At 38.5% G+C, this 25,827-nt stretch overlaps 1 protein-coding gene and 1 long non-coding RNA gene across 7 annotated transcripts in view; one reads left to right on the top strand and one right to left on the bottom strand.

Moving 5' to 3' along the window:
* PCSK5 (proprotein convertase subtilisin/kexin type 5) overlaps positions 1 to 25,827 on the bottom strand; it is a 514,258-nt gene that overhangs the window by 237,481 nt on the left and 250,950 nt on the right. For all 6 annotated transcript variants that reach the window (XM_025281624.3, XM_044939958.2, XM_025281617.3 and 3 more), the window contains exon 10: positions 887 to 990. In XM_025281624.3, coding sequence (XP_025137409.2) covers positions 887 to 990 — 104 coding nt within the window. The remainder of the gene's footprint in view (positions 1 to 886; positions 991 to 25,827) is intronic.
* LOC123332848 lies at positions 875 to 1,851 on the top strand. Its single transcript, XR_006549948.1, has 2 exons — positions 875 to 1,005; positions 1,630 to 1,851. It is a non-coding gene; the product is annotated as an uncharacterized LOC123332848 (long non-coding RNA).

Raw genomic sequence — 25,827 nt, 5'->3', positions numbered from 1 at the left:
TATGGAATACTGTTTTTCATCTATAGGGATATATAATGATACAAATATTATTTGGGAATAAATGTAAGTCTGCAGATATGACAAAAAGTAATCTTTGTTATAACTTAAATTAATGGTTTAAGATTTAGGTTATCTGAAACCTGAGTAAAGACACTAAACTGTAGGACATCCACTTTATTTAATTATTTTCTTTTGATTATAGCATATGTTATGTATGGCAACAAACAAAATAAGTAAGATAGTTTGAGGAAGATAGTTTGAGGAAACTATAAACCTTATCAGCCACGGGAAAAATAGTTAGCACTTATTATAGCCTGTGTACACTTGCATAAGACTGCATTATGAAGCTTCATAAGAATTATTAGTTTACGTAAAGTAATGTCATAGAATTAGGCCTGTTTTCCTATTTGTGGAAGTTTGGGGAAAACAAAAACAAAATATATAGAAAGCATAGCCTACCAACTAACAGTGCTACCCTCAAAGGAACAAAAGATACCAGGTGTTATTAATCGGAAGTAATCACTCCAGAAGGTAAGGAATTTTTAAATTCATTGTTACAAATATCACTCAGATAATCAAGGACAGCAAATAGTAAGCTAACAAGGAGCCTCATAGGTCGACGATACCTGGGCGATGGTTACCTTTAAAAAATCTGACCTATGATATGGGAAGCCAAGGAAATCTGCCATAAATATGTTGTTTTAATTTTTTTAAAAGAGGAATCTGCCTTTTAAATTTTTTAATTTTTTTACTAAGAGATCAACCTCTTCCTGTGTCAGTACAAAATTTAAAGTTTCTGTGGAGGGGTTCTGTTTCCTGCTCTCCATTTAAAATGGGGGAAAATAAAAATATTTTGCCTGTGACAGAAGATGAAAGAAGTTCTCACCCTTAAAACCAGCAGCATTGGTTTTCCAGTCATTAGCGTTCAAATGTCCTGCACGGGAAGTCCTGACAATAACATGCTGCACGTCTCTCCAGGTCAGAAACGGACTGGGGAAAGACAAGGTAAGAATCATTGTACCAAAAAAAAAAAGATGGGGGAAGCAGAGAGTCACAAGCAAATTAAAAAAGCAAAAGCAAAAGGGCAAAGTACTAAAAACAAAGGGTCAGCGATTTGGGTTTGGGATAAACAAATGCCAAATGCCGCTCTTGTTTTCCACTTGGAGAGGTGACGTTAGTCTTAGGGAGGCAGAAAATGTAACCTTTAATTTGAGAAATAATGTGATACTAGTGGATGTAAGGTTTTAAAAGGGTGAGGATTTTCAGTTTCCTCAAAAAGGCTCCCGATTCTGGCCCTGTCATCCTGTGTGTAGAATCCTGCATCATCATTAGAAAATTACAACAAGCTCAAGTCAAAACCGAAGGGCTCTTGAACATTGCTTGTTCACTTGTTTAGCCAGGCAGTAGACTTGTAATTTAACAAAGAACTTAGCAATGTTAACCATTCTGGATGGATGTGTGGGATAGGAAAACAGTCTAAGCTGAAACTGAGTCTCCATTTTCAGTGTTCTGAAGGCAAGAGGATGTGGTACAGAGTCCAACACTGGCCACCAAGGCACAGACACCTATGGGAGTGATCTTAATTTGCAATAAACAGTTATTAAATTATTGAATATCTATTTCTAACAGCTGCTGGCACTGAAGATCACAGACACTACTGAATGGAAGATACTTTCATCAGAGAGCTGCAAAACTAATAAACACACAGAAAACAAATCCGAATATAAATTCACAGTCTTTCATTCTCTTTCAAAGAACATGTTATTTTCTAGACAGCATTTGACTCAGTGCCTGCAAGAAATTCTAACCAGGATACTTATTCAATTCAATCTTGAATGTGAGCTATGACTTTTTTCTTATACTTAACCTGGAAATATGGCAACTTATCATGAAGCTTGTGTGGTTATTTTCTTTGCTTCTCGTCTACCACTTTCATTTTAGAAGGATATTTGCAAAGGATGGGTCAGAACATTTGGGGGAGGAGAGAGAATGACTTGCTACCTCCCTTGAGGTATGACAGGGGCAGGTGGTAATCTCTGCACCCCCTCATATGGGCACGTATGTACTCTGGTGTGTCTCCATGCAGACAGAGATCCTGCTATCTTTATAGCTAACTTTCAGTGATGAAACTGCACACTGCTTCCCTTGATACTACATTTTCTTATCATACTCACCACATCCATGTTTTTGAGGGTGGCCTCCTAATGAGAGGGGGCCCAGCGACCATTTTCTGGCTCCTTCATTTTCTATCTATGTGAAATTGACTTTTCAAAGAGTCAGTTTCCCCACTTAGAATGTGGATGCTAATATCTACTTTACTTTGTTGTACCAACTGAATCAAAGTATGGTTGCCCTTTGAACAATGTGGAGGTTAGGGGTACCAGTCCCTGAACAGTCAAAAGTCTGAATATAACTTATAGCTGGGTTTCCATACCCAGGGTTCTGCATCCATATATCCAACCAACAGCAGGCTGTGTGGTACACAATTAGTGAAAAAAAATCTGCATATAAATGGAACTGTGCAGTTCAAATCTATGTTGTTCGAGAGTCAGCTGTCATGCCAAGTATTTAACCTAGTTCCTGATGAATAATAAGGCATTAGAAGTGGTAGACAGTACATCATTTTGCTAAAATTAATAGCCATAGTTCCTATTTAATGATCTGCAAATGAAGGAGATGGGGATAGAAAAGTACTACAGAATTCTTATACCTTTTTGTTATGTTCTTAGATGAAAAATGAGAGAGAGAGATTACTGTCATTTCCAAGGTTTCCACAGGGAACAAGATAGGATCCTGACTATTTTCTAAGACTGCATTAACAAAAGAATGTACACTAAGGAATTAACACCCAGGCATATGAGTTTTAAAGATATGAGAACAATGAAAGCAGACTTATTTTTGCTTTGTTTTGATACAATATTTGTTAGGAACCAACTTTAGAACCAGACAAGGTTCAACAACTCTCAAGAAAGGGAGGGAGGTTGTGTGACGGATCCCAGGAAGCAGAAGAGTTCTGGTTCTAAAACAATTAGCATATTTGGTTCTTAGCTAACTAATACTGAATCCACAACAACAACAACAACAACAACAAAAACCCTTGGTAGATTCAATGCGTTACAGTCAGGAAAATTAGAAGAATGAGTCCATGGATAATTCTGAACACTACTCTCAAGATGTTTTAGTTCTGCCTGAAATGCAATGTTACTCTCCTTTCCCTTTTCCAGTCCAGTTACTTGGATGAGGGGCGAAAAGAACAACAAAAAGTTCAGTGTGGAAAGACATTCTAGTCACTTATTTATGGGAAAGCAAAATCCACTTAAGTGAACATGTATGCTTTTATTTTTTTCATGAGCAAACAGATACCTAGAAGTACACTTGGATTTGATAAATATGTCTAAATCAACCTTGTAATTTTAAAATAACATTTAACACACAGTTGAAACTTTCACGTAAATGTTACCCTTCCGAGAAAAAAAAAAGAAATCACGCAAGTTTTCTTGATACCTATCACCAGGGTAAAATTCCTTTAGAAATACCAAACACACAGTTCTGACCATTGGGAAATCATTTCCCCACTGACCCTTAGCATTAAAAATAGAATAATAATAACAGAACAGGAAACACTTATCTTGTACCTTAGGCACTTGTATTCAGGCACATTCAGGAAGTCTCCTGCATTCAACTCAGCCTGAAGAAATACGAGTTACTTGCTCTCATGCTGAGTTGCAAAAACTAATTCTTCTTGGAGTGCTCATAATTAGAAGGGAGAAATTAGCTTCAGGAAATTGAAACTGCACGTGGAAATAAGGAGGCATTCATATAATTTTACTGTGACATTTGATAATGCACAACTTCAGAAATGATTTAATTTCAAAATTTCCTGAATTTCACCAAAATGAAGTGAGAAAGATAATATGGGAAACCAATGTGTTTTTGAAGCAGTGGTGTTCCTACCTGCGAGGATAATTGATCAGCTTGGGAAATAGGCATAGGTTAAGTGACTAGTATCCTGAGAGAACTCTTATTTATGAGAAAGTCTGAGTCACAGTTTATGACCTACTTGTTTCATGCTCACAGGGATGATGTAGGAGTGAAGAAGTCATCAAACTGGAATAAGCCACATACAGAGTGAAAGCAGGCTGCCCTGTACCGTGAACCCACAGTACCTGACAGTAACAGAGGACCCCCTGAAACTTACCCTATTCTGCCAATTACCCTGGACTCACACTCCACTGGCCTCTCTCTGACAACCAGCATGCCTCTCACAGCCAAAGCCTCAAAAGCTTTAGGGCAAATAACAATCAAAAAAGCCCAAAGTCTAACCAACCTGGAGAAAAAGAGTGGTACCTCTCAACTCTGAGCCCAGTGACCACCAATCTCATAGTAAGCCACCAGGATTAAAAAAAAAAAAAAAGAAACACCACCAGAAGTTACACCACATACCCCTTGGGTTTCTTCTCAGAATCATTAACAATTACCCTTGGCCAACAATACACACATAAAGGTCACATGCATAAATGTCTGCAAAATGTGGCTAACTAGTGATGATCTTTCAAGACCACATGATTTTCTGAGGAGTCCTGTACGTGTCATCTTTCCCCGTAAGGGATTTTGCATCATTTGATGACTTCAAAATAGTAACCAACATTTACTGAACACTTGGCCAGGGGCAGGTACTGAATGCTGTATGTGTACGTGTACTGTGTAATCTTAAAAAAGCATATGATAGAGGTTAAGTTTTGATTCCCATTTCACAGATGACAAAAGTGAGACTGAGTTCCACATAGTAACTCAAGGACATACATACAGGTAGGTTGTGGTAGAGCTACAATTCCAACCAGCCGCACTCGGCTGCAGAGTGTGCAGTCAATTGCTATTTAACACCATCTACAGATAGATCCGTGAAGCTGAAACCAAAGTGCACACAGTGGTTTGTCAGGTGGTTCTCTAACAGCTGGGTAAGGAAGCCAAAGATGGCACACCCTGTCCTCATGGCCACACAATTTTGTGCCCACTCTGTCAATCTCAACCCAGTTGGCTAGGTTTTATTTGCCACAGAATTCAGGAGATTCTTGAGCCTTCATTGAGTTTTCAGGTTCCAAAGGCCGAACTTTGGCACACTCTATCAAAGGTAAACAGAAAGATACTGAGCTAGGAAAAGCCATATTCCTTTTCTAAAATAATAGTTTATCCTAGATGTCATAACATCCTATCATTCCTCAGCATTTGTTATGAACTGGTTGCCTTGCCTGACACACTCACACTTTGATGTGGTTTAAAGCCTGATTAGGTAACGCCTCCCCAATTAGGGAGCCTCGGCTGAACCTCGTCCCAAACACTTCCAGTGGCCAGCTGCAAAAACAGGATCGGGAACAACACTATCACTACCTTGTGCTTGTGCCACATTTTTGTTCTGAGCTGTTCAAAGCATTTCGTGCGCCCAACAACAGGTTTAGAAGAAGTAGGACAAATCCCGGGAGAGACATTCTGTCTAGTGCTTCTCATTGGACGTCTAAGTGCAAGTGTTGCTGTGGCTAAGTCGCTTCAGTCGTGTCCCACTCTGTGCGATCCCATAGACGGCAGCCCACCAGGCTCCCCCGTCCGTGGGATTCTCCAGGTAAGAACACTGGAGTGGGTCTAAGTGCAACTGCTAGCATTTAAATTAAAAAAAAAAAAAAAAACTCTCCCCAAGAGTTTTCCCAGATAATTCTGCAAACATGTGAATAAATCTGTACTTGGTGGTCCTTAAAAATAAGAACTAATTTTAAATCCCGAATGACTGATTCACCTGCATTTATTAAAAAGAAAAAATAACTCACCTTTCCCTCAAACCCCCAGATGGATCTATCATTTGTAGAGGCAGTTTAAGCACAACCAATAAAAGGAACATCAGAGGCAGTTTAAGGACAACTGATAAAAGGAACAACAAATGCACATCTTATTATAGAAAGAGACTAGATCAACAAGAGGAACAACAGCAAATGCAAATAATGAAAACCGTTTCCTAAACAGCACGTGCATGTGTGTGCTAAGTTGCTTCAGTCATATCTGACTCTTTGCGACCCCATGGACCATGGGATTCTCCAGGAAAGAATGCTGGCATGGGTTGCCATGCCCTCTTCCAGGAGATCTTTCCAATGCAGGGATCGAACCCGCATCTCTTATGTCTCCTGCATTAGCATGCAGGTTCTTTACTACTAGCACCACCTGGGAAGCCCCTAAACAGGACAATCTTTTTTAAACACAAGAGTGAGTCCATCTAATGCAGTGATGAGAGATCACGAGGACCAGACCCATAGGGAAACAGCATGAGCAATCACCATCATCAATTATCCGACTTACTAAATAGTCAACCCAAAATCTGAGACCAAAGCAGTCTCTTTTTATGTTTCCTAAGAGTGTGTAAAATAAAAATGGGAATAAGTAGCCAAAGATGTCATTGTACAGATGCTAAATAAGCCAGCAATTATGCAAAAGGATTTATTGTGAGTTGGAATAACTAAGATGTGGCAGAAGTGTTTAAAGCATGCAGAGATTGGGAAAAACATTACTCTGACTGCAGCTTATGTGTGCCAACAACGATTCAACAGAACTTTCAACAAAGGGCACCAATCTTCTTTTGTCAGGTAATGAAGACTCCAAGGGGATCAACAGGTGGTGAGTCCCACTGTGAGCAGGAGTATATCACTAAAGGGCATGTATTTGTTTTGTGTTCTAAATTTATTCAAAAGTTCTAGGCCTAATGTTGGGTTGTAGTAAAAGAAAACACAGTTAATAATACCTCCAGATTTAGAAATATGACTTGTATTGGTATCACTTGGACCCCTGCTTCAGATCCATCCACACCTGAACCAAAGCAGAAAAGATAAAAGAAAAAAAACTCGTGTGAGATCAACTAAGTAAAATTTTTATTTTACTCGTTTGTGAAACTACTCACTGATTCCCTGAATTTAGTCTAAACCAAAGGTATGGAAACTTGGTGTCTAAACATATTTAAGACAGCCCCTAATTTACAAAGAAAAATTCTGTCATTTAAACTGAAGTGCTTTCTTTCCATTTTAAATCCTGGCTTATCTGTAGGATTTGTTGTTACACCTTAAAGACATTGATTAAGTTCCCTGTAGCCTTACAAATGATGTTTTGTTTGTAAGCTCAATAATCATTTCCTTGAAGTGCTTTGCTATGTAAATGCTTATGGAATAAAATCTGATGAGAGGTCAGGCACAGGTACTCTAAGCTGAGATCACATGCACCAAAATCAATTTATAGTCATGGAACTTTCTTTCCCACCTTCTCTGTGGTACCCTCAATTTTCTCCGAAAATATTACCCTGAGATTACAAATTCTGGCCATTCTAAAGGCCTCTCTCCTAAAAGGAACCATCTTACCCTGTTGGTGGGAATGTAAATTGGTACAGCCACTATGGAAAATAATAAGGAAACTCCTTAAAAAACTAAAAATAGAGTTCCCATATGATCTAGTAAGTGCACTCATGGACATATAGCTGGAGAAAACTCAAATTCAAAAAGCTACATGTACCCCTGCGTACATAGCAGCACTAGTCACAATAGCCAAAACATGGAAGCAACCTAAGTGTCCACTGACCAAAGAAAAGGTATGTCGGGAGCCGGCGTGAGGAGCTCCACCCATGGCAAAGGTCATGAGGAAGGAGGCTTGGCATACGCAAAGGTGGGATCGAGCCTCAGGAGTTCCCCTGGAAATTCTCGAGCATCTATCCCCAAAACCAGAGTCTGCCTACTTTCTGCTTTGTGCTCTCACCTACACCTCTGACTTTAGGGGGGGCTGTCCCCCACTACCTCTCTCTGAAAAAAAGAGTTAACTTACAGCTCCAGTTAATAAAGTTTCTGGGTCTGATAGTGTTTCAACCTACAAACTCCTTTGGAAGTCCTCTAGCCTGCCTGAATAGGTTTTTTTGGGCCACATGTGATTGCTCAGAGCCTCCCAACTGTGAGAGGCATGAGATGTTCTAAACTGTCTAAATACAGATTCCTTTGAGCAGTTAAAAGATTGATTAGAAATTGTATGGGTGAAGGGTTTTTCACTTGTTGGGCCAGTGTTTGCTGCTAAGTCTCCATATCCCTTACCTGCTGTGTCCCTGGCAGTGTATTGATTAATATAATTGGTATAAGTAGTAGCTTTAATGTTTGTAACCCTGGACCCTTGAGTTAATTCTTTTTCTTGTTATAGCCCACCACACCTTTGCCCTGTAGGAATGCAACTTTATCTAATGCTTTTAGAGGGTGAATCACCTTTAGAAAAAAATAAGTTTTCTGAAGAAAGGGTCTTAAAATGTTAACAGGCCTCCGGGCCAGAAGATGATGCAAATCACCTAAACTTTTACATATGATAAGTTTGCAAGAAGAAAGCCTGGCTTACTGCATGACTCTACCCCTTCCCCCATTATCCTCTATGCATAACTTAAGGTATAAAAACTACTTTGGAAAATAAAGTGTGGGCCTTGTTCACCAAAACTTGGTCTCCCCTTGTTATTCTTTCTCTCACCTTTTGGCTGAATTATTCAGCCTCTTTTCTCCACTAAATTTCCTCACTGAGCTATCCTTATTTCAGCCTCTTTTCTCCACTGAATTTCCTCCCTGAGCTATCCTTATTTAACCACTCTTTATATCCTTAATTAACGTTTAATTAAGCAATTGTTTCCTGATCCTCGCTAACGCCGTCCCCGCTTCGAATTCCCTGGATCCACCGGGGCTGGACGCCGGCAAGGTATATATGTGTACACACACACACACACAATGAAATATTACATGTCCATAAAAAAGAAATGAAATAAATAATGCCATTTTGCAGTGATACTGATGAACCTAGAGATTATCATACTAAGTGAAGTCAGACAGAGAAAGACAAATATCATATATCACTTATATACAAGAATCTAAAAAAAAATGATGCAAATGAACTTGCAAAACAGAAAAAGACCCACAGACATAGAAAACAAACTTATAGTTACCAAGGGGCAAAGGCGTGGATGGGGAGGGGGGCATAAATTAGGAGTTTGGGATTAACATACACACACTATTATAACCGAATCACTTTGCTGTACATCTGAAACTAATACAACATTGTTAATCAACTATGCTTCAATTAAAAAAAAGGGGGGGGAGTCCTCTCTATGCAACCACAATCGGGAATCTAAATATGACTCTCATTTTTGTCACCAAACTTTGAAATTGGTTGAAGTGGACAGAATATATTGGTATGAAAGCTTCCTTCCTAAGTTTATCCTGGTCAAGCTAGGAGAAACTCTAATCTGGGACAGAAGCTGGAGGACACAGCTCACTCTTACCTATCTGCTAATTTTGTAGGCTATCTAGCGCTGGGCATAAATAAATACATTAATTCTAAGCTAATTGATCCTGTCCCACTGGAAGACACTATGACTCCCATTATGTATTTCTCATTTAAATTTGTTCTCAAAATAATATGAACATAGCTTTCAATCACATGAGATTTATACCAATCTCAATATTGGTATGTTTATACCAACCACATGAGATTTATACCAATCTCAATGTTGACACATGTGTTTTGGAGTCAGAAAGACTTGTAGTTAATGATGACCTACTGCTTAATAGGTCTGTCACCCTAGATCATTTACTAAAACCTTCTGGACTCAGTTTCCCACCTGAAATGCAGAAACAAATTCACCACCTCAATTCTTGGTTGCAAGAATTTGAAGTAATGAATATGAAGAGCCTGGCATATAACGGGCTCTCAAAAACTGTAGTCATTATGATTAAATAATCATATTTAATAATCATAAGAGGAACAACGTATTATGTTAGAGAAAAATTTAGAAGGACCACTTTTTGAATTTATACTAACATTTGATGAACTTCTATTCAATTAAGCTGTTTTCCTCTATCCATGGGGTTGCAAAGAGTTGGACATGACTGAGCAACTAACACTTTCCTCTATGCTCCTAAATTTTAATATTATGTTTTTAGTTGCTATAATAGTTGAGCAAAATACCATTTCCAACACCTTGACATATTTCTTTTTAGCAAAATAATGATGCTGCTGCTGCTAAGTCACTTCAGTCGTGTCCGGCTCAATGAGACCCCATAGACGGCAGCCCACCAGGCTCCCCCGTCCCTGGGATTCTCCAGGCAAGAACACTGGAGTGGATTGCCACTTCCTTCTCCAATGCATGAAAGTGAAAAGTGAAAGTGAAGTCACTCAGTCGTGTCCGACTCTTAGCGATCCCATGGACTGCACCCTTCCAGGCTCCTCCATCCATGGGATTTTCCAGGCAAGAGTACTGGAGTGGGTTGCCATTGTCTTCTCTGAATAATAATGCTAAGATGTGACAAAAGTTCTGGTTTTAAAAAATGATGTTGGAGGCAGCAAGCTGACTGGTTGGGAAAGAACTGCTTGTACCCCTTGTGATTGTAATGAATCCTATTTGTGGAAGATCTCTTTTGATGGCTGGACACTGATGTGACATTGTAGAAAATGTTAAAAATGTTCTTTGATTTGATATCCTAGTGCTTTTTAAGTACCGATGTTAGAATGAAGACTGAACATACTTATTCGCTTAACTGAAACTTTTCTATGCAGTTTAAGGATTTGCAGAGTTCTCACCTCAAAAGCCAGCAGGTGAACCCATGGACAGGCAGCAAAAATATTTACTGCATCTCTGTTATTACTATTATTTTAAATTATAGAATTTTTCTCTCATTATTTTTTCCTGTTAAACACAAAATTAAAATGATCATTTTTTATATGCTTTTTGACAAGGTATGTTTTTAAATGGAGGCTTTCAACATTCAGCTTTAATTTTAAACTTAAAATTACTAAGCATTTTGGATTCTAGAATTTTAAGTAAATGTTATTCTATTTTAGACACTCTTGGTTTATTATGTCAACTCCTAATAATTTTTCTAATTATTAGACTTCAATAGGAACAGAAAACATTTTTCAAAAATTTCATGCTAACATACACACCAAGGAAAAAATCAACTAAGGTGAACAGAAATCTATTAAAATAATTTTGAGGTATTTCAAATAACACTATGGCAGACGCGATTGGATTGAAAAAAATAATGTTTTAACTTTCCCATATTTCACATTAAGAAAACAAAGCTGACTTGTCACCTAAAGCAAAGTAGATGAACAAAAAGTAACAAATTCCCCAAACCTCAGCCCTGTCTTCCTATCTGTCTCCCAAATTAAAGAACCAAGATATTAATGGACTGAAAAATTAGGTAGGTAATTCCCTACTATACAAGTACTCCTTTTTAAATTTTAAGGCAGTCCATGTACTCTGATATCTCTCCTGTCTTTATTATCAGTGTTTCAAATTCCCAGAAACTATGACAGAAAATAAAGGATAAATTTCAACTTTCTTTTTTATTGCTTCCTCTATTCTATATGGTGGGATGCCAAAATCTTTCCAGTGAGGAAAGACAGAGCTCTGACTAATAAAACATAAGTGGGAGTCAACTGAGCATTTCTGAGATAGTCTCTGCTTTCCTGCTGCAGGCAATGCCTGATCCTCCTCCTTTCTTTCCTTCCTCTTTTTACCTGAATGCAGATGTGGTGGCTGGCCCTGCAGCAGTCATTAAGGGAAGGTCAAGAGATAACCCAGATTTGGCCTTGGTAGCCTTGAGCTTCTGAACCAACATCTTGGCTTGAGGATATCCTGTTGTACTAGCCACACTTAGCTACTAAATAAAATTCCTAAAATATGTATCTCCAAAACTATGGAATATTAGACAGCATTTATTGAGTACTCACTATGCACCAGGAACATTGTGAAAAGTACTCAATATTTATTATTCATTTCTTTCTCACAGGTACTATTTTTATTACAGAAATAAAGGCATCCAAATAGAAAAAGTTTTACAAGTGCTGTTCAGGGTCACATGGTTAGCAAGAGCTGAAATTGGCTACAGGCAGTCTAACTCCAGAGCTCTAGATCTGACCTATTCCATGTCTTGTACTGGATGAGGGGCCACAAAGGGTAGAGTCAGCGTAACAATGCTTGTAGAGACTGGCTAGCAAGCCTCAGTTTGATAGTAGGGGTAGGAAATGATCCTGTGCTCAGTCAGCATCCTTACTTTGGATGGATCTCTGCCAGCATCTCAGAGCTGACTGAGGATTTTGTCCCTCATCCCACAATTTAATGGCAGATTGGATTAGATCCATGCCTGGATGCTAGCCAGAGCAGTTCAGCATAATACCCTTTTTGAAGCCAGAGTTTCTTTTTTAGAAAAAAAAAATTTAAGCAAAGAATGGAAACAAAGAAAGTAAGGAAGGAAAAAATTTAAAGGTAAAAGAAACATAAGAGGAAACTGCAAAGGACAGGAAAGAAAAGGAAGAGAGAGAAGAAAGTAGTAGAAGAAAAACAATAATATGGAGCCCACGGAAAAGATAGTGCAGAAAAAAGGAATCAGTCAAGTAAGCAAGCTGAGATGTCAAAACAGAAGCTGAGAGAAAGATTACAAGAGTATAAAGTGGTATTAGCAAAAGCAGAGTTTGCATTGGAGGGAACAACTTGATACAGGTATGGATATTGGGGAGCTGATGTGGAGAACTGAAATAATGATGTGGTATACAAATGTAAGAATTTTCCATAATTCTTTTTTTTTTTTTTTAAGGAAAATAGTGAAGAGATGACAAGGAAAGAAAAAAATGATAGATTCAAAAGATAGAAACCTACATTAGTATACTAGCTTTGTCTTCCTCTGAGGACTGACATCTACTAGTCTTTACTATTTATTCATCGGATATTCTATTGTGTATTTTGTATACATTACTTCACTTAATGCATACATAACAACTCCACGAGGTAGACAGTATCATTTCTCCATTTTTACAGATGGTACTGAAAAACCCAAATGTTGCGGCTAACCTATAGGAATTGAGGTTTCAAATAGTTGAATATCTTTCTCAAAATTGTAACAGTGACAACCAGAATGGGACTTTGAAGCCAGGTCTCTTAGACTGCAATCTTTGAAGGCCTATGGCAGACCCTACCAGGAATCAAAATCACACTTGATTAAAGATGCCCAAGAGAAGCCGAAAGGACACAATATGTTTCAGGAAATGTTAAGAGCTGTATCTCTGAGACTCCCACCAAATAAAATGTAACTCTCAACTTCTAGGTTGTGACTACTATTTTATATCAACACACGTCAGAATTCATAGATCACCTAAGGAGTTTTGGAAGAAAAACTGAAGATACACTAGGCCATCTCAACAACTGCCCTGCTGAAAAAGCAATACTTCTTAAAACACTGCCATTGCTTATCTGACTTTATTATCTGACCACAAAGCACTGAAAAAAAAAAACAGTCAATAGTAAATCTCAACAGAAACAGTTTGTTAAATGATTAACACTACTATTCTCAACTGTCATTCTATCAAACAGGAAGACATTCTTAGAAAATAATGACATGCAGCCAAAAGTATGATCAGAGGTAAATGTCCATTTCTAAAAATTGTATTAATGTAAAAGGAAAAATAAATGAACCATGATTCAACCAGTAAGATTCATAAAATAACAAAGAGTGATCTTAAGGAAAACAAGAAACAACAACAAAATAAAAATGGAACAAAGGAAAAACAGCATTACTGAAAATTAAATCTAAGAACTGACCTTTTAAAAAACAAGAACACAAACATCTAATAAAGAAAATAATATATATATGCATATTAATATAATGATACTATATAATAAATATCTTCTATTGTGAGAACACCAAAATCACAACTAGCTGTTGAACACCATTGACAGGAGGATGTTGGAAAACAACAAAAAAGATAACCCACATGCAACGACAAAGGGGAAGATGCAAGGAGATGGCTTTCTGTATGCAGGACAAGAAGCAACGGTTCAAATTCGACATGGAACAATGGACTGGTTCAAAATTGGAAAGGGAGTAAGTACCTCAAGGCTGTATATTGTCACTCTGCTTATTTAAATTCTATGCAGAGTTCAGTTCAGTCGCTCGGTCATGTCTGACTCTTTGAGATCCTATGGACTACAGCATGACAGGCCTCCCTGTCCATCACCAACTCGCAGAGTTTACTCAAACTCATGTCCCAGAGTTTACTCAAACATCAAGTCAGTGATGCCATCCAACCATCTCATCCTCTGGCGTCCCCTCCTCCTCTCGCCTTCAAACTTTCCCAGCATTAGGGTCTTTTCAAATGAGTCCGTTCTTCGCATCAGGTGGCAAAAGTATTGAAGTTTGAGCTTCAGCATCAGTCCTTCCAATGAAGATTCAGGACTGATTTCCTTTAGGATGGGCTGGTTGGATCTTCTTGCAGCCTAAGGGACTCTCAAGAGTCTTCTCCAACACAACAGTTCAAAAGCATCAATTCTTCGGCACTCAGGTTTCTTTATAGTCCAACTCTCATATCCATACATGACTACTGGAAAAACCATAGCTTTGACTAGACAGACCTCTGTTGGCAAAGTAATGTCTCTACTTTTTAATATGCTGTCTAGGTTGGTCATAACTTTTAACTATAGCATATACATAAGTATAACATAATATGAAGAGTACATCATGCGAAATGCTGAGTTTGATGGCTCACAAGCTGGACTCAAGATTGCCAGAAGAAATATCAACAACTTCAGATATGCAGATGATACCACTCTAATGGCAGAAAGTGACGAGGAACTAAAGAGTCTCTTGGTGAGGGTGAAAGAAGAGTTAAAAAGCTGGCTTGAAATGCAACATTCAAAAAACTAAGATCATGGCATCCAGTCCCATCAGTTCATGGCAAATAAATGGGGAAAAAGTGGAAAACAGTAACAGACTTTATTTTCTTGGGCTCCAAAATCACTTTGGACAGTAACTGCAGCCATGAAATTAAAAGACACTTGCTCCTTGGAAGAAAAGCTATGACAAACCTAGACAGTGTATTAAAAAGCAGAGACATCATTTTGATGACAAAGGTCCAAATAGTCAAAGTTATGGTTTTTCCAGTAGTCATGCACAGATGTGAGAGTTGGACTATAAAGAAAGCTGAGCACTGAAGTATTGATGCTTTTGCATTGTGGTGCTAGAGAAGACATTGGACAGCAAAAATATCAAAAGAGTCAATCCTAAAGGAAATCAGTACTGAATATTCATTGGAAGGACTGAAGCTGAAACTCCAATACTTTGGCCACCTGATGTAAAGAGCAACTCAGTGGGAAAAACCCTGATGCTGGGAAAGACTGAGAGCAAGAGAAGAGGGCAACAGAGGATGAGATGGTTGGATGGCATCACTGACTTAATTGACATGAGTTTGAGCAAACTTTGGGAAATAGTGAAAGACAGGGAAGCCTGGAATGCTGTAGTTGATGTGGTCACAAAGAGTCAAACATGACTTATGACTGAACAACAAATATAATAATGTTGTGAACAAAAAATATTGCCTGCCATATCAGTTAGTAATCACAGGCTTCTCTTGTGGCTCAGTGGTAAAGAATCCACTTGTCAATGCAGGAGATGCAGGTTCAATCCCTGGGTTGGGAAGATTCCCTGGAGAAGGAAATGGCAATCCCCTCTAGTATTCTTGCCTGGGAAATCCATGGACAGAGGAGCCTGGGAGGCTACGGTCCATACTGCAGCAAAAGAGTCATACAGGACTTAATGACTAAACAACAACAACAAATCAGTAATCAAAGGATATTGCAGCCATCGCATTACTGCCACCCCCATGGTGAGCCCTGAGGGAGTTCAGGACAGAAACATAAAGTCTATCATCAAAAGACACTGCAGCCGATCCCCTCCCCTTTCTGCCCCCAGGTAGCTAAGGAACGATTTCAAAGGAATATCAAAGGAATGATTTCAGTGAGCCCAGACTCTTGCATCTTCTCATATATAGAAAAGCACTAAATTCCTTAACTTGAAATATCTGATTTTCTTTAATTAGTCATAATTGTTTGATGTTACAACTACTTGGTCTTTGTTGCAAAAACTCCTATATCCTGGCTCCCCACCTTGCCTCTTTGGAGCAGTCTTTTAGAGCTATCTGAGATGCTATGTCCTGCGCTTATGTCCTCAGTTTTGTCCACTGAATAAAACACTAACTCTCAACTTTTAGCCTGTGCTTTTTCAGTCGACAATATACAATCTGTCTGTCTATCTATCTATCTATATATATATGCTATGCTATACTATGCTAAGTCGCTTCAGTCGTGTCCAACTCTGTGTGACCCCATAGACGGCAGCCCACCAGGCTCCCCCGGCCCTGGGATTCTCCAGGCAAGAACACTGGAGTGGGTTGCCATTTCCTTCTCCAATGCATGAAAGTGAAAAGTGAAAGTGAAGTCGCTCAGTCGTGTCCCACTCTCAGCGACCCCATGGATTGCAGCGTAACAGGCTCCTCCATCCATGGGATTTTCCAAGCAAGAGTCCTGGAGTGGGGTGCCATTGCCTTCTCTGATCTAGATATATACATACACATAATGGTATCACATACAATTGAATTACAGTTTTATATATATATAAAACTGTATATATACACACACACACACGCATATATATATATATGCGTGTGTGTGTGCATGTGTGCATCGGAGAAGGCAATGGCACCCCACTCCAGTACTCTTGCCTGGAAAATCCCATGGATGGAGGAGCCTGGTAGGCTACAGTCCATGGGGTCGCTAAGAGTCGGACAGGACTGAGCGACTTCACTTTCACTTTTCACTTTCATGCATTGGAGAAGGAAATGGCAACCCACTCCAGTGTTCTTGCCTGGAGAATCCCAGGGCCGGGGGAGCCTGGTGGGCTGCCGTCTATGGGGTCACACAGAGTTGGACACGACTGAAGCGACTTAGCAGCAGCAGCAGCATGTGTGCATGCACACTCAGTCCCTTCAGTTGTGTCCAACTCTTCGCAGTCCTTTGTAGTGTAGCCCACCAGGCTCCTCCATTTATAGGATTCTCCAGGCAAGAATGGCAGAGTGGGTTGTCATGACCTGTTCCAGGGGATTGTCTCAATATACATAATTCTCTATCTATATATATATCATTGGCTAAAATTTTTAAAAACTCATATAAAATGGACCTCACTCTGGAGAATATAAATGAAGAAATTAAAATTGAGAAAATTTACCAGAGACATGCCTTTCAAAGAGGCTTTAGAGCCAGATGATTTCCTTTAAACTTATAAGGACAGCAATCCTACGTGTCTCCAGAGGAAAAAATAAATGGCAAAATTTCACAATTTATCTTGTGAATTTTACATTGCTTGGTATCAAAAACTTGCAGAGACAGAGGCCAGCTTCAAGGTCAAATAAATCTGGGTTAGGAAGCCTGGCTCTTCATTTATTACCTGTGTTACCTTTAACAACAGGAATGAAAAAAAAAATAAAGAATACTTTAAAAGATTCTGTTTATCTGCCACAAGTACACAATTATTATTACCAAGCTGCTAACAAGAACACACACACATTATTCATTAAAAGAAAATTATAAATTTCTACAAAGAAAAATACACACAAAAGCATAAAATATTGTAAAGCCAAACCAAGAGCATATTAAGGAACTAAATTTAATTCATGAATATAAGAATAAAATATATTAAGAAATCTATTATCCTAGTAAGTCACATGAACAATTCTAGATGAGACACTATATATTAATCTCAACAGATACTGAGAAAAAAATCCAAATTCTATTCTTAACAAAATCTTTATAACATTGTGCTGCTATACAATTTGCTTTCTTTTTCTGACTTATCACAAACAAACATCAATAAAAAGTGAAAAAAAAGGTAAGTAAAATTACCCCCCAAAATCTAGTAAAAATCAGGACTAAGAGATGAAAGCCTACTGTCATTCTTGATATTTAACATTTTATATGGTTAGTTAATAAAAATATTGTCATGGTATCAGCTTCCATATACCTAAATTTATTTAATTCTAGTCACAATCTCGGAGAAGGCAATGGCACCCCACTCCAGGACTCTTGCCTGGAAAATCCCATGGACGGAGGAGCCTGGTGGGCTGCAATCCATGGGGTCCCTAAAAGTCAAACACGATTTCACTTTCACTTTTCACTTTCATGCATTGGAGAAGGAAATGGCAACCCACTCCAGTGTTCTTGCCTGGAGAATCCCAGGGACGGGGGGCCTGGTGGGCTGCCGCCTATGGGGTCGCACAGAGTCGGACACGACTGAAGCGACTTAGCAGCAGAAGCAGTCACAATCTGGTGATTCTAGGTTATTAACTCAAGTTTCAGATGAAGAAACTAAAACTAAAACTTCAGATTAAGAAACTTAGTTTTCACTCGTTCAAGGCTACACAGGTAAAACTGACGTAGAGACTGGTTTGGAATTGAAATCAACCTGACTCCAAGAACTGAACTTACAGCGACCAATTTATACAATAAGAACAAACATTAAAAATACTTAAAAGAACAGAGCTAAGTATTACTATCAGATGCTATGTATTGAGAAAAAAAAAAAAAACCCTCAAGGTATTCAGCTACAGTGTAACGTAATTAGAGAGGCAAGAGATAAGCAACATAGAAAAATAATAGCTCTGTAAGCAACAATCAATTAAAGGCATAACGAGAGTGAGAGTGAAGTCGTTCAGTCCTGTCCAACTCTTTGTGACGCCATGGATTGTAGCCTACCAGGCTCCTCCATCCATGCGATTTTCCAGGCAAGAATAATGGAGTGGGTTGTCATTTCCTTCTCTAGCCTATGGTAATAGCAAAAACAAATACTTACTATTTCAAAAATATCTAATTCTCAAAGTATGGAACTAAAGACAAGTCTAAAACTTTGGAAAATCAATTTCTATAAAGAGATCAGGCTTCATATAACTTTCATAAATTATCACTGGTATTGTTTTTGGAACATAGCAAAATGATGCTAAATTTTATCTGGAAAGATGAACAGAGTAAGAGTGGTCATAAAGTAGGGTGACAAACAAGACACTATGGAGACCAGTATGGAGATTCCTTAAAAAATGAGGAAGAAAACTACCATATGGCCTAACGATTCCACTACTGGGCATATACCCTAAGGAAACCATAATTGAAAAAGACACATGGACCACAATGTTCATTACAGCACTATCTACAATAGTTAGGACATGGAAAAGGAAAGATGTACCCATTTGAATGCAGAGTTCCAAAGAATAGCAAGGAGAGATAAGAAAGCCTTCCTCAGTGATCAATGCAAAGAAATAGAGGAAAACAACAGAATGGGAAAGACTAGAGATCTCTTCAAGAAAATTAGACATACCAAGGGAACATTTCATGCAAAGATGGGCTCAAAAAAGGACAGAAATGGTATGGACCTAAGAGAAGCAGAAGATATTAAGAAGAGGTGGCAAGAATACACAGAAGAACTGTACAAAAATGATCTTCACCACCAAGATCATCACGATGGTGTGATCACTGACCTAGAGCCAGACATCCGGGAATGTGAAGTCAAGTGGGCCTTAGGAAGCATCAATATGAATAAAGCTAGTGGAGGTGATGGAATTCCAGTTGAGCTATTTCAAATCCTGGAAGATGATGCTGTGAAAGTGCTGCACTCACTATGCCAGAAGATTTGGAAAACTCAGCAGTGGCCACAGGACTGGAAAAGGTGTTTTCATTCCAATCCCAAAGAAAGGCAATGCAAAAGAATGCTCAAACTATCACACAATTGCACTCATCTCACACGCTAGTAAAGTAATGTTCAAAATTCTCCAAGCCAGGCTTCAGCAATACATGAACCATGAACTTGCAGATGTTCAAGCTGGTTTTAGAAAAGGCAGAGGAACCAGAGATCAAGTTGCCAACATCCACTGGATCATCGAAAAAGCAAGAGAGTTCCAGAAAAGCATCTATTTCTGCTTTATTGACTATGCCAAAGCCTTTGACTGTGTGGATCACAATCAACTGTGGAAAATTCTGAAAGAGATGGGAATACCAGACTGCCTGACCTGCCTCTTGAGGAACCTGTATGCAGGTCAGGAAGCAACAGTTAGAACTGGACATGGAACAACAGATGGGTTCCAAGTAGGAAAAGGAGTACATCAAGGCTGTATATTGTCATCCTACTTATTTAACTTATATGCAGAGTACATCCAGAGAAGGCAATGGCACCCCACTCCAGTACTCTTGCCTGGAAAATCCCATGGATGGAGGAGCCTGGTAGGCTATAGTCCATGGGGTCGCTAAGAGTCTGATACGACTGAGTGACTTCCCTTTCACTTTCACGCATTGGAGAACGAAATGGCAACCCACTCCAGTGTTCTTGCCTGGAGAATCCCAGGCATGGGGGAGCCTGGTGGGCTTCCGTCTACTGGGTCGCACAGAGTCGGACACGACTGAAGCGACTTAGCAGCAGCAGCAGCAGACTACATCATGAGAAACACTGGGCTGGATGAAGCACAAGCTGGAAATAAGGCTGCCAGGATAAATATCAATAACCTCAGATATGCAGATGACACCACTCTTATGGCAGAAAGTAAAGAAGAACTAAAGAGCCTCTTGATGAAAGTGAAAGAGGAGAGTGAAAAAGTTGGCTTAAAGCTCAACATTCAGAAAACTAAGATCATGGCATCTGGTCCCATTGCTTCATGGCTAATAGATGGGGAAACAGTGGAAACAGTGTCAGACTTTATTTTTGGGGGCTCCAAAATCACTGCAGATGGTGACTGCAGCCATGAAATTAAAAGACACTTACTCCTTGGAAGGAAAATTATGACCAACCTAGATAGCATATTCAAAAGCAGAGACATTACTTTGCCAACAAAGGTCCATCTAGTCAAGGCTATGTTTTTTCCAGTGGTCATGTATGGATGTGAGAGTCGGAGTATAAAGAAAGCTGAGAGCCAAAGAATTGATGCTTTTGAACTGTGGTGTTGGAGAAGACTCTTTGAGAGTCCGTTGGACTCCAAGGATATCCAAACAGTCCATCCTAAAGGAGATCAGTCCTGGGTGTTCATTGGTAGGACTGATGTTGAAGCTGAAACTCCAATACTTTTGCCACCTCATGCGAAGAGCTGACTCATTTGAAAAGACCCTGATGCCAGGAAAGATTGAGGGCAGGAGGAGAAGGGGACGACAGGGGATAAGATGGTTGGATGGCATCAGCCACTCAATGGACATGGGTTTGGGTGGACTCCGGGAGTTGGTGATGGACAGGAAGGCCTGGCGTGCTGTGGTTCATGGGGTCACAAAGAGTCGGACACAACTGAGCAACTGAACTGAGCTGAGGACGTGGAATCAACCTAGATGTTTACTGACAGATGAATAGATAAAAGAGTTGTGGTATATATACACAATGGAATGTTACTCAACCACAAGAAGGAACACATTTGAGTCAGTTCTAATGCGGTGGATGAACCTAGAACCTATTATACAGAGTGAAATAAGTCCTAAAGAGAAAGACAGATATTGTCTGTCTTAATACATATATATGGAATCTAGAAAGATGGTACTGATGAACTGTCTGCAAGGCAGTGATGGAGATGTAGATATAGAGAATGGACTGATGGACACAGGAAAGGAAGGAGAGGGTGGGAAGAATTGTGAGAGTAGCACTGAAACATGTGCATTCTCATGTGTAAAATTAGACAGCTGGTTGGAATTTGCTGCATGACGCACGGAGCTGAAATCTGACGCTCTGTGAACCCAGAGGGCTGGAGGGATGGCGTGGGAGGTGGGAGGGAGGTTCAAGAGGGAGGGTACCTGTGTATACCTATAGCTGATTCATGTTGATATATGGCAGAAACCAACACAATATTATAGAGATATCATCCTCTAATTAAAAATAAATAATTTTTAAAAATAGGGTAAAAATAAAAGGTTATTGGAAAATTTTTGTAGGTTGAGGCAATTCATCTATGAACTTGTGAAACTTAAAAATATGTAAGGTGATACTATAATGTCAAAAAAGTGTCAGAATAATAGAACAGGAAACTCTAAAACAGGCCTTCATAAATGCAGCAATTTGAATGGAAAACAAATTGTTTTGGGAGGAGGTAGATTACTTAACAAATGACATTGGGCCAATGGAGAACTCTATAAAAATTCAATCTAGGTGCTCACACTGAACAGCAAGATAAGCTCTAGTTGATTAGATACTAACACTGAAAAATGAAAAAATTGATTAGATTTTAACATTGAATTGCATCAAGAAAACACTAGATGCAAATGGAAATTGGTAATTAATAGATTTTGAGGTGGGAAAGGACTAACCTAAGAGTCATTAACCTGGGGTACATGATGAACTTGTGTGACAGCAAATCCCCTGCTATGTACGTTTGGGCTTATTCTAGGGGAAAAGCATACACAGCTTTCATCAGCATACAGAAAATTCTCCAGGAGGTACCAAAAGATGAGGCGTGATGAGCTGAAGAACTTGTAGAGAACACAAATATTTGACTAAATAATAGCTAAAAAATAAAGATATAAACTCTCTACATCAAAACAGTATGAAGAAACCTCGAAAGCAAATGACAAATCAATAAAATATTTGTAATAACTATGCTCAGGGGGTAATATATTGAGTAGATAACTGTAAGAAAAGTATTAATAACATGAAAGATTAGGTGATATATAGAGAATTCACAGCATTCTTACCCATCTGAGTGATAATGAAAAACATTTCTGAAATTCAATTTGAATATTAATTCTTACAATTTAGGAATTTCTAATACCCAGTTTCCAACAGGAGAAGACATAACCCACAAAAACTTGAAATCTTCTTTAATCTTCCTTGATTGCACAATAGAGAAAGCATTATTTGGTTAAAAAGTATGGTAAAAAAGCTAACGAAGAGATGACAAAATACACAACAAAATCTGAAAAGAAAGCAACATGCAGATTTATATTCTTTTTTTAATGAAGAGTATATATTATTTTAGTGATAATCTAGTTATAAAAATGGTCCTAGTGGCTATGGTGTTGCTCTTCCTAGGATCTTTCAATATTAAATATTTATTTGCTTCAAAGAAGTTGGTGGCAGAGGAATCAGTGGATGATTGGTAACTTCTAATTTTGCCAAATAGAGATAGCCTTATTTCACATAATTAAGAAAATTTTATATAAAAGTAGTATATAATTTCCTAATAAATCACTTAAACACTTTTTAAATAAAAAAAACCACAACTTTATTTTTAAAATAAGCTACCTTACATTATTAGTCTTCTCCTTTGCCTAGTGATCTTCAAATACTCTCACTAAATAGCATCTCTACAGACCAGATGGTCTCTGGGCAACCTTCCAATGTTATGATGTCTCACACAAACTGATAACAATTATTTTATGTTCCAGGTATGGTATCACATGTAATTGAGAGTTTTAGCACAATGAAAATTATAAAATTGAATACATCTGTTATGGAAAACGAGGCTATGAGATGTCAACTCCAATGGCACCAAAATTCAGAGCAATGAATAAAAATTCAGCGTGACTAATATGATCACTTCCATAACATGCTCTCTCCAGGAAGCTCTCTACAACATTCTTTCAAGTCAGCTATAAAGGTTTCCAACAGCTAAATAACAAGCAGCCTCTTCTGAAAGCCTATCTTAAATTTCACTCAAATTCTCCTTTCTCTTCCCCAAATTCCTCAATTGTGGACCAAGTTTTTCAGATGTACTGATGGTACACATCAAATACAAATATTAAGGTTTTTGCTGTATTCTTTTTGACTGGATAAACAATTGTAATCTTTGAAGTGATACTCACCAGTTTCATATACAGGCATGTTTTTAAGTTTGGTTGTAGGAATTTTAAAAAGGTATAGATCATACAGGCTTTTCTCCCTTTTACTTGGCCTTCTGTTGCCTTCTTGGTCATGACTGCAGTACCATTGCATGAAACAAGGTGAAACCTGGTTAATTTTGCAATTAAACAGTAACTCATTAAAACTCACAAAACCCAGGTATAAGTTGAATCACTTTAAGGACCCTTGTCATTGATGGCCTTGCCTTATCTTTATTTGCTATTATTGATCTTTTTCTACTCTTAGTCTATTTTCTGTCACAGTATTATGTTTTATTTTTTCTTTCATAGCACTTAATGTTAGTGTAATTGTCTTTAATCTATGGAATGTGTGCTTTACTGGAGCCAGGTCCAAAGGATCCCATACACTTGTACTCAATCTGGTCCCCCATGCCTGGTATCTCTGGCATGGAACATACATGTTTTGCATATAGGTATCTTCTAGTTCCAAGCATATTACCAGGCATATATTATGACTATGGTGCTAAAGATTATAACAATGACTGTAAGATGCAATACAATTTCAGAATGTGAAAAAAATGCCTATTCCAAAATAAAGAAATGATGGTAACAAGTATGACTCAATAAACATTTCTTCTTTTTTTTTTGCTGTCAAAGTGAGGAAAAACAAGGTAATAACTAGGGGAAAGGTAGAGATTGAGAAAGACCTTAACAATGGAAGAGGCTTGGACACATTTAAAACACTGATGAAAAAACTCAGGATAGAGACAGGGACTTGAAATACAGAGATGAGATCAACAATAGAACAAAATTCCTGAGAGCAGGGAGGAGTTGGGAGCAAGATAAGAAGCTAAGGAATTTGTCAATAAATGGATCTATGACAACCTAAAAGACCTTCCAGAATTAACACCAAAAAAAGATGTCCTTTTCATCATAGGGAAGTGGAATCTAATAGTAGGAAGTCAAGAGATACCTGGAGTAACAGGGAAATTTGGCCTTGGAGTACAAAATGAAGCAGGGAAAGGCTAACAGAATTTTGCCAAGAGAATGCACCCTCTTCCAACAACACAAGAGATGACTCTATACATGGACCTCACCAGATGGTCAATACCAAATCAGATTGATTATATTCTTTGCAGCCAAAGATGGGGAAGCTCTATACAGTCAGCAAAAACAACATCAGGAGCTGACTGTGGCTCAGATCATGAACTCTTTATTGCCAAATTCAGACTTAAACTGAAGAAAGTAAGAAAACCACTAGGCTAATCAGGTTTGACCTAAATCAAATCCCTTACGATTATACAGTGGAAGTGACAAATAGATTCAAGGGATTAGATCTGATAGAGTGCCTGAAGAACTATGGACAGAGGTTTGTGACATTGTACAGGAGGTGGTGATCAAGACCATCCCCAAGAAAAAGAAATGCAAAAACGCAAAATGGTTGTCTGAGGAGGCCTTACAAATAGCTGAGAAATGAAGAGAAGCTAAAGGCAAAGGAGAAAAGGAGAGATATACCCAATTCAATGCAGAGTTCCAAAGAATAGCAAGGAGAGATAAGAAAGCCTTCTTAAATGAACAATGCAAAGAAATAGAGGAAAATAATAGAATGGGAAGGACTAGAGATTTCTTCAAGAAATTTAGAGATACCAGTGAACATTTCATGCAAAGATGGGCAGAATAAAGGACAGAAATGGTATGGATCTTAGAGAAGCAGAAGATATTAAAAAGAGGTGGCAAGAATACACAGAAGAACTATACAAAAAAGTGCTTAATGACCAGGTAACCACGATGGTGTAATCATTCACTTAGAGCCAGACATCCTGGAGTGTGAAGTCAAGTGGACCTTAGGAAGCATTACCATGAACAAAGCTAGTGGAAGTGATAGAATTCCAGGTGAGCTATTTCAAATCCTAAGAGATGATGCTGTTAACATGTTCCACTCAATATGCCAACAAGTTTGGAAAACTCAGCAGTGGCCACAGGACAGGAAAAGATCAGTTTTCATTCCAATCCCAAAGAACGGCAAAGCCAAATAATGTTCATACTACTGCACAACTGTAGTATTTCCCATGCTAGCAAGGTAATGCTCAAAATCCTTCAGGCTAGACTTCAACAGTACATGAACCGAGAACTTCAAGATGTTCAAG

Source organism: Bubalus bubalis, chromosome 3, assembly GCF_019923935.1.
Source record: "Bubalus bubalis isolate 160015118507 breed Murrah chromosome 3, NDDB_SH_1, whole genome shotgun sequence".
NCBI classification, from domain to species: Eukaryota; Metazoa; Chordata; class Mammalia; order Artiodactyla; family Bovidae; genus Bubalus; species Bubalus bubalis.
Note: the sequence above shows the minus strand (reverse complement) of the source record. Positions and strands in the feature narration are given on the sequence as shown.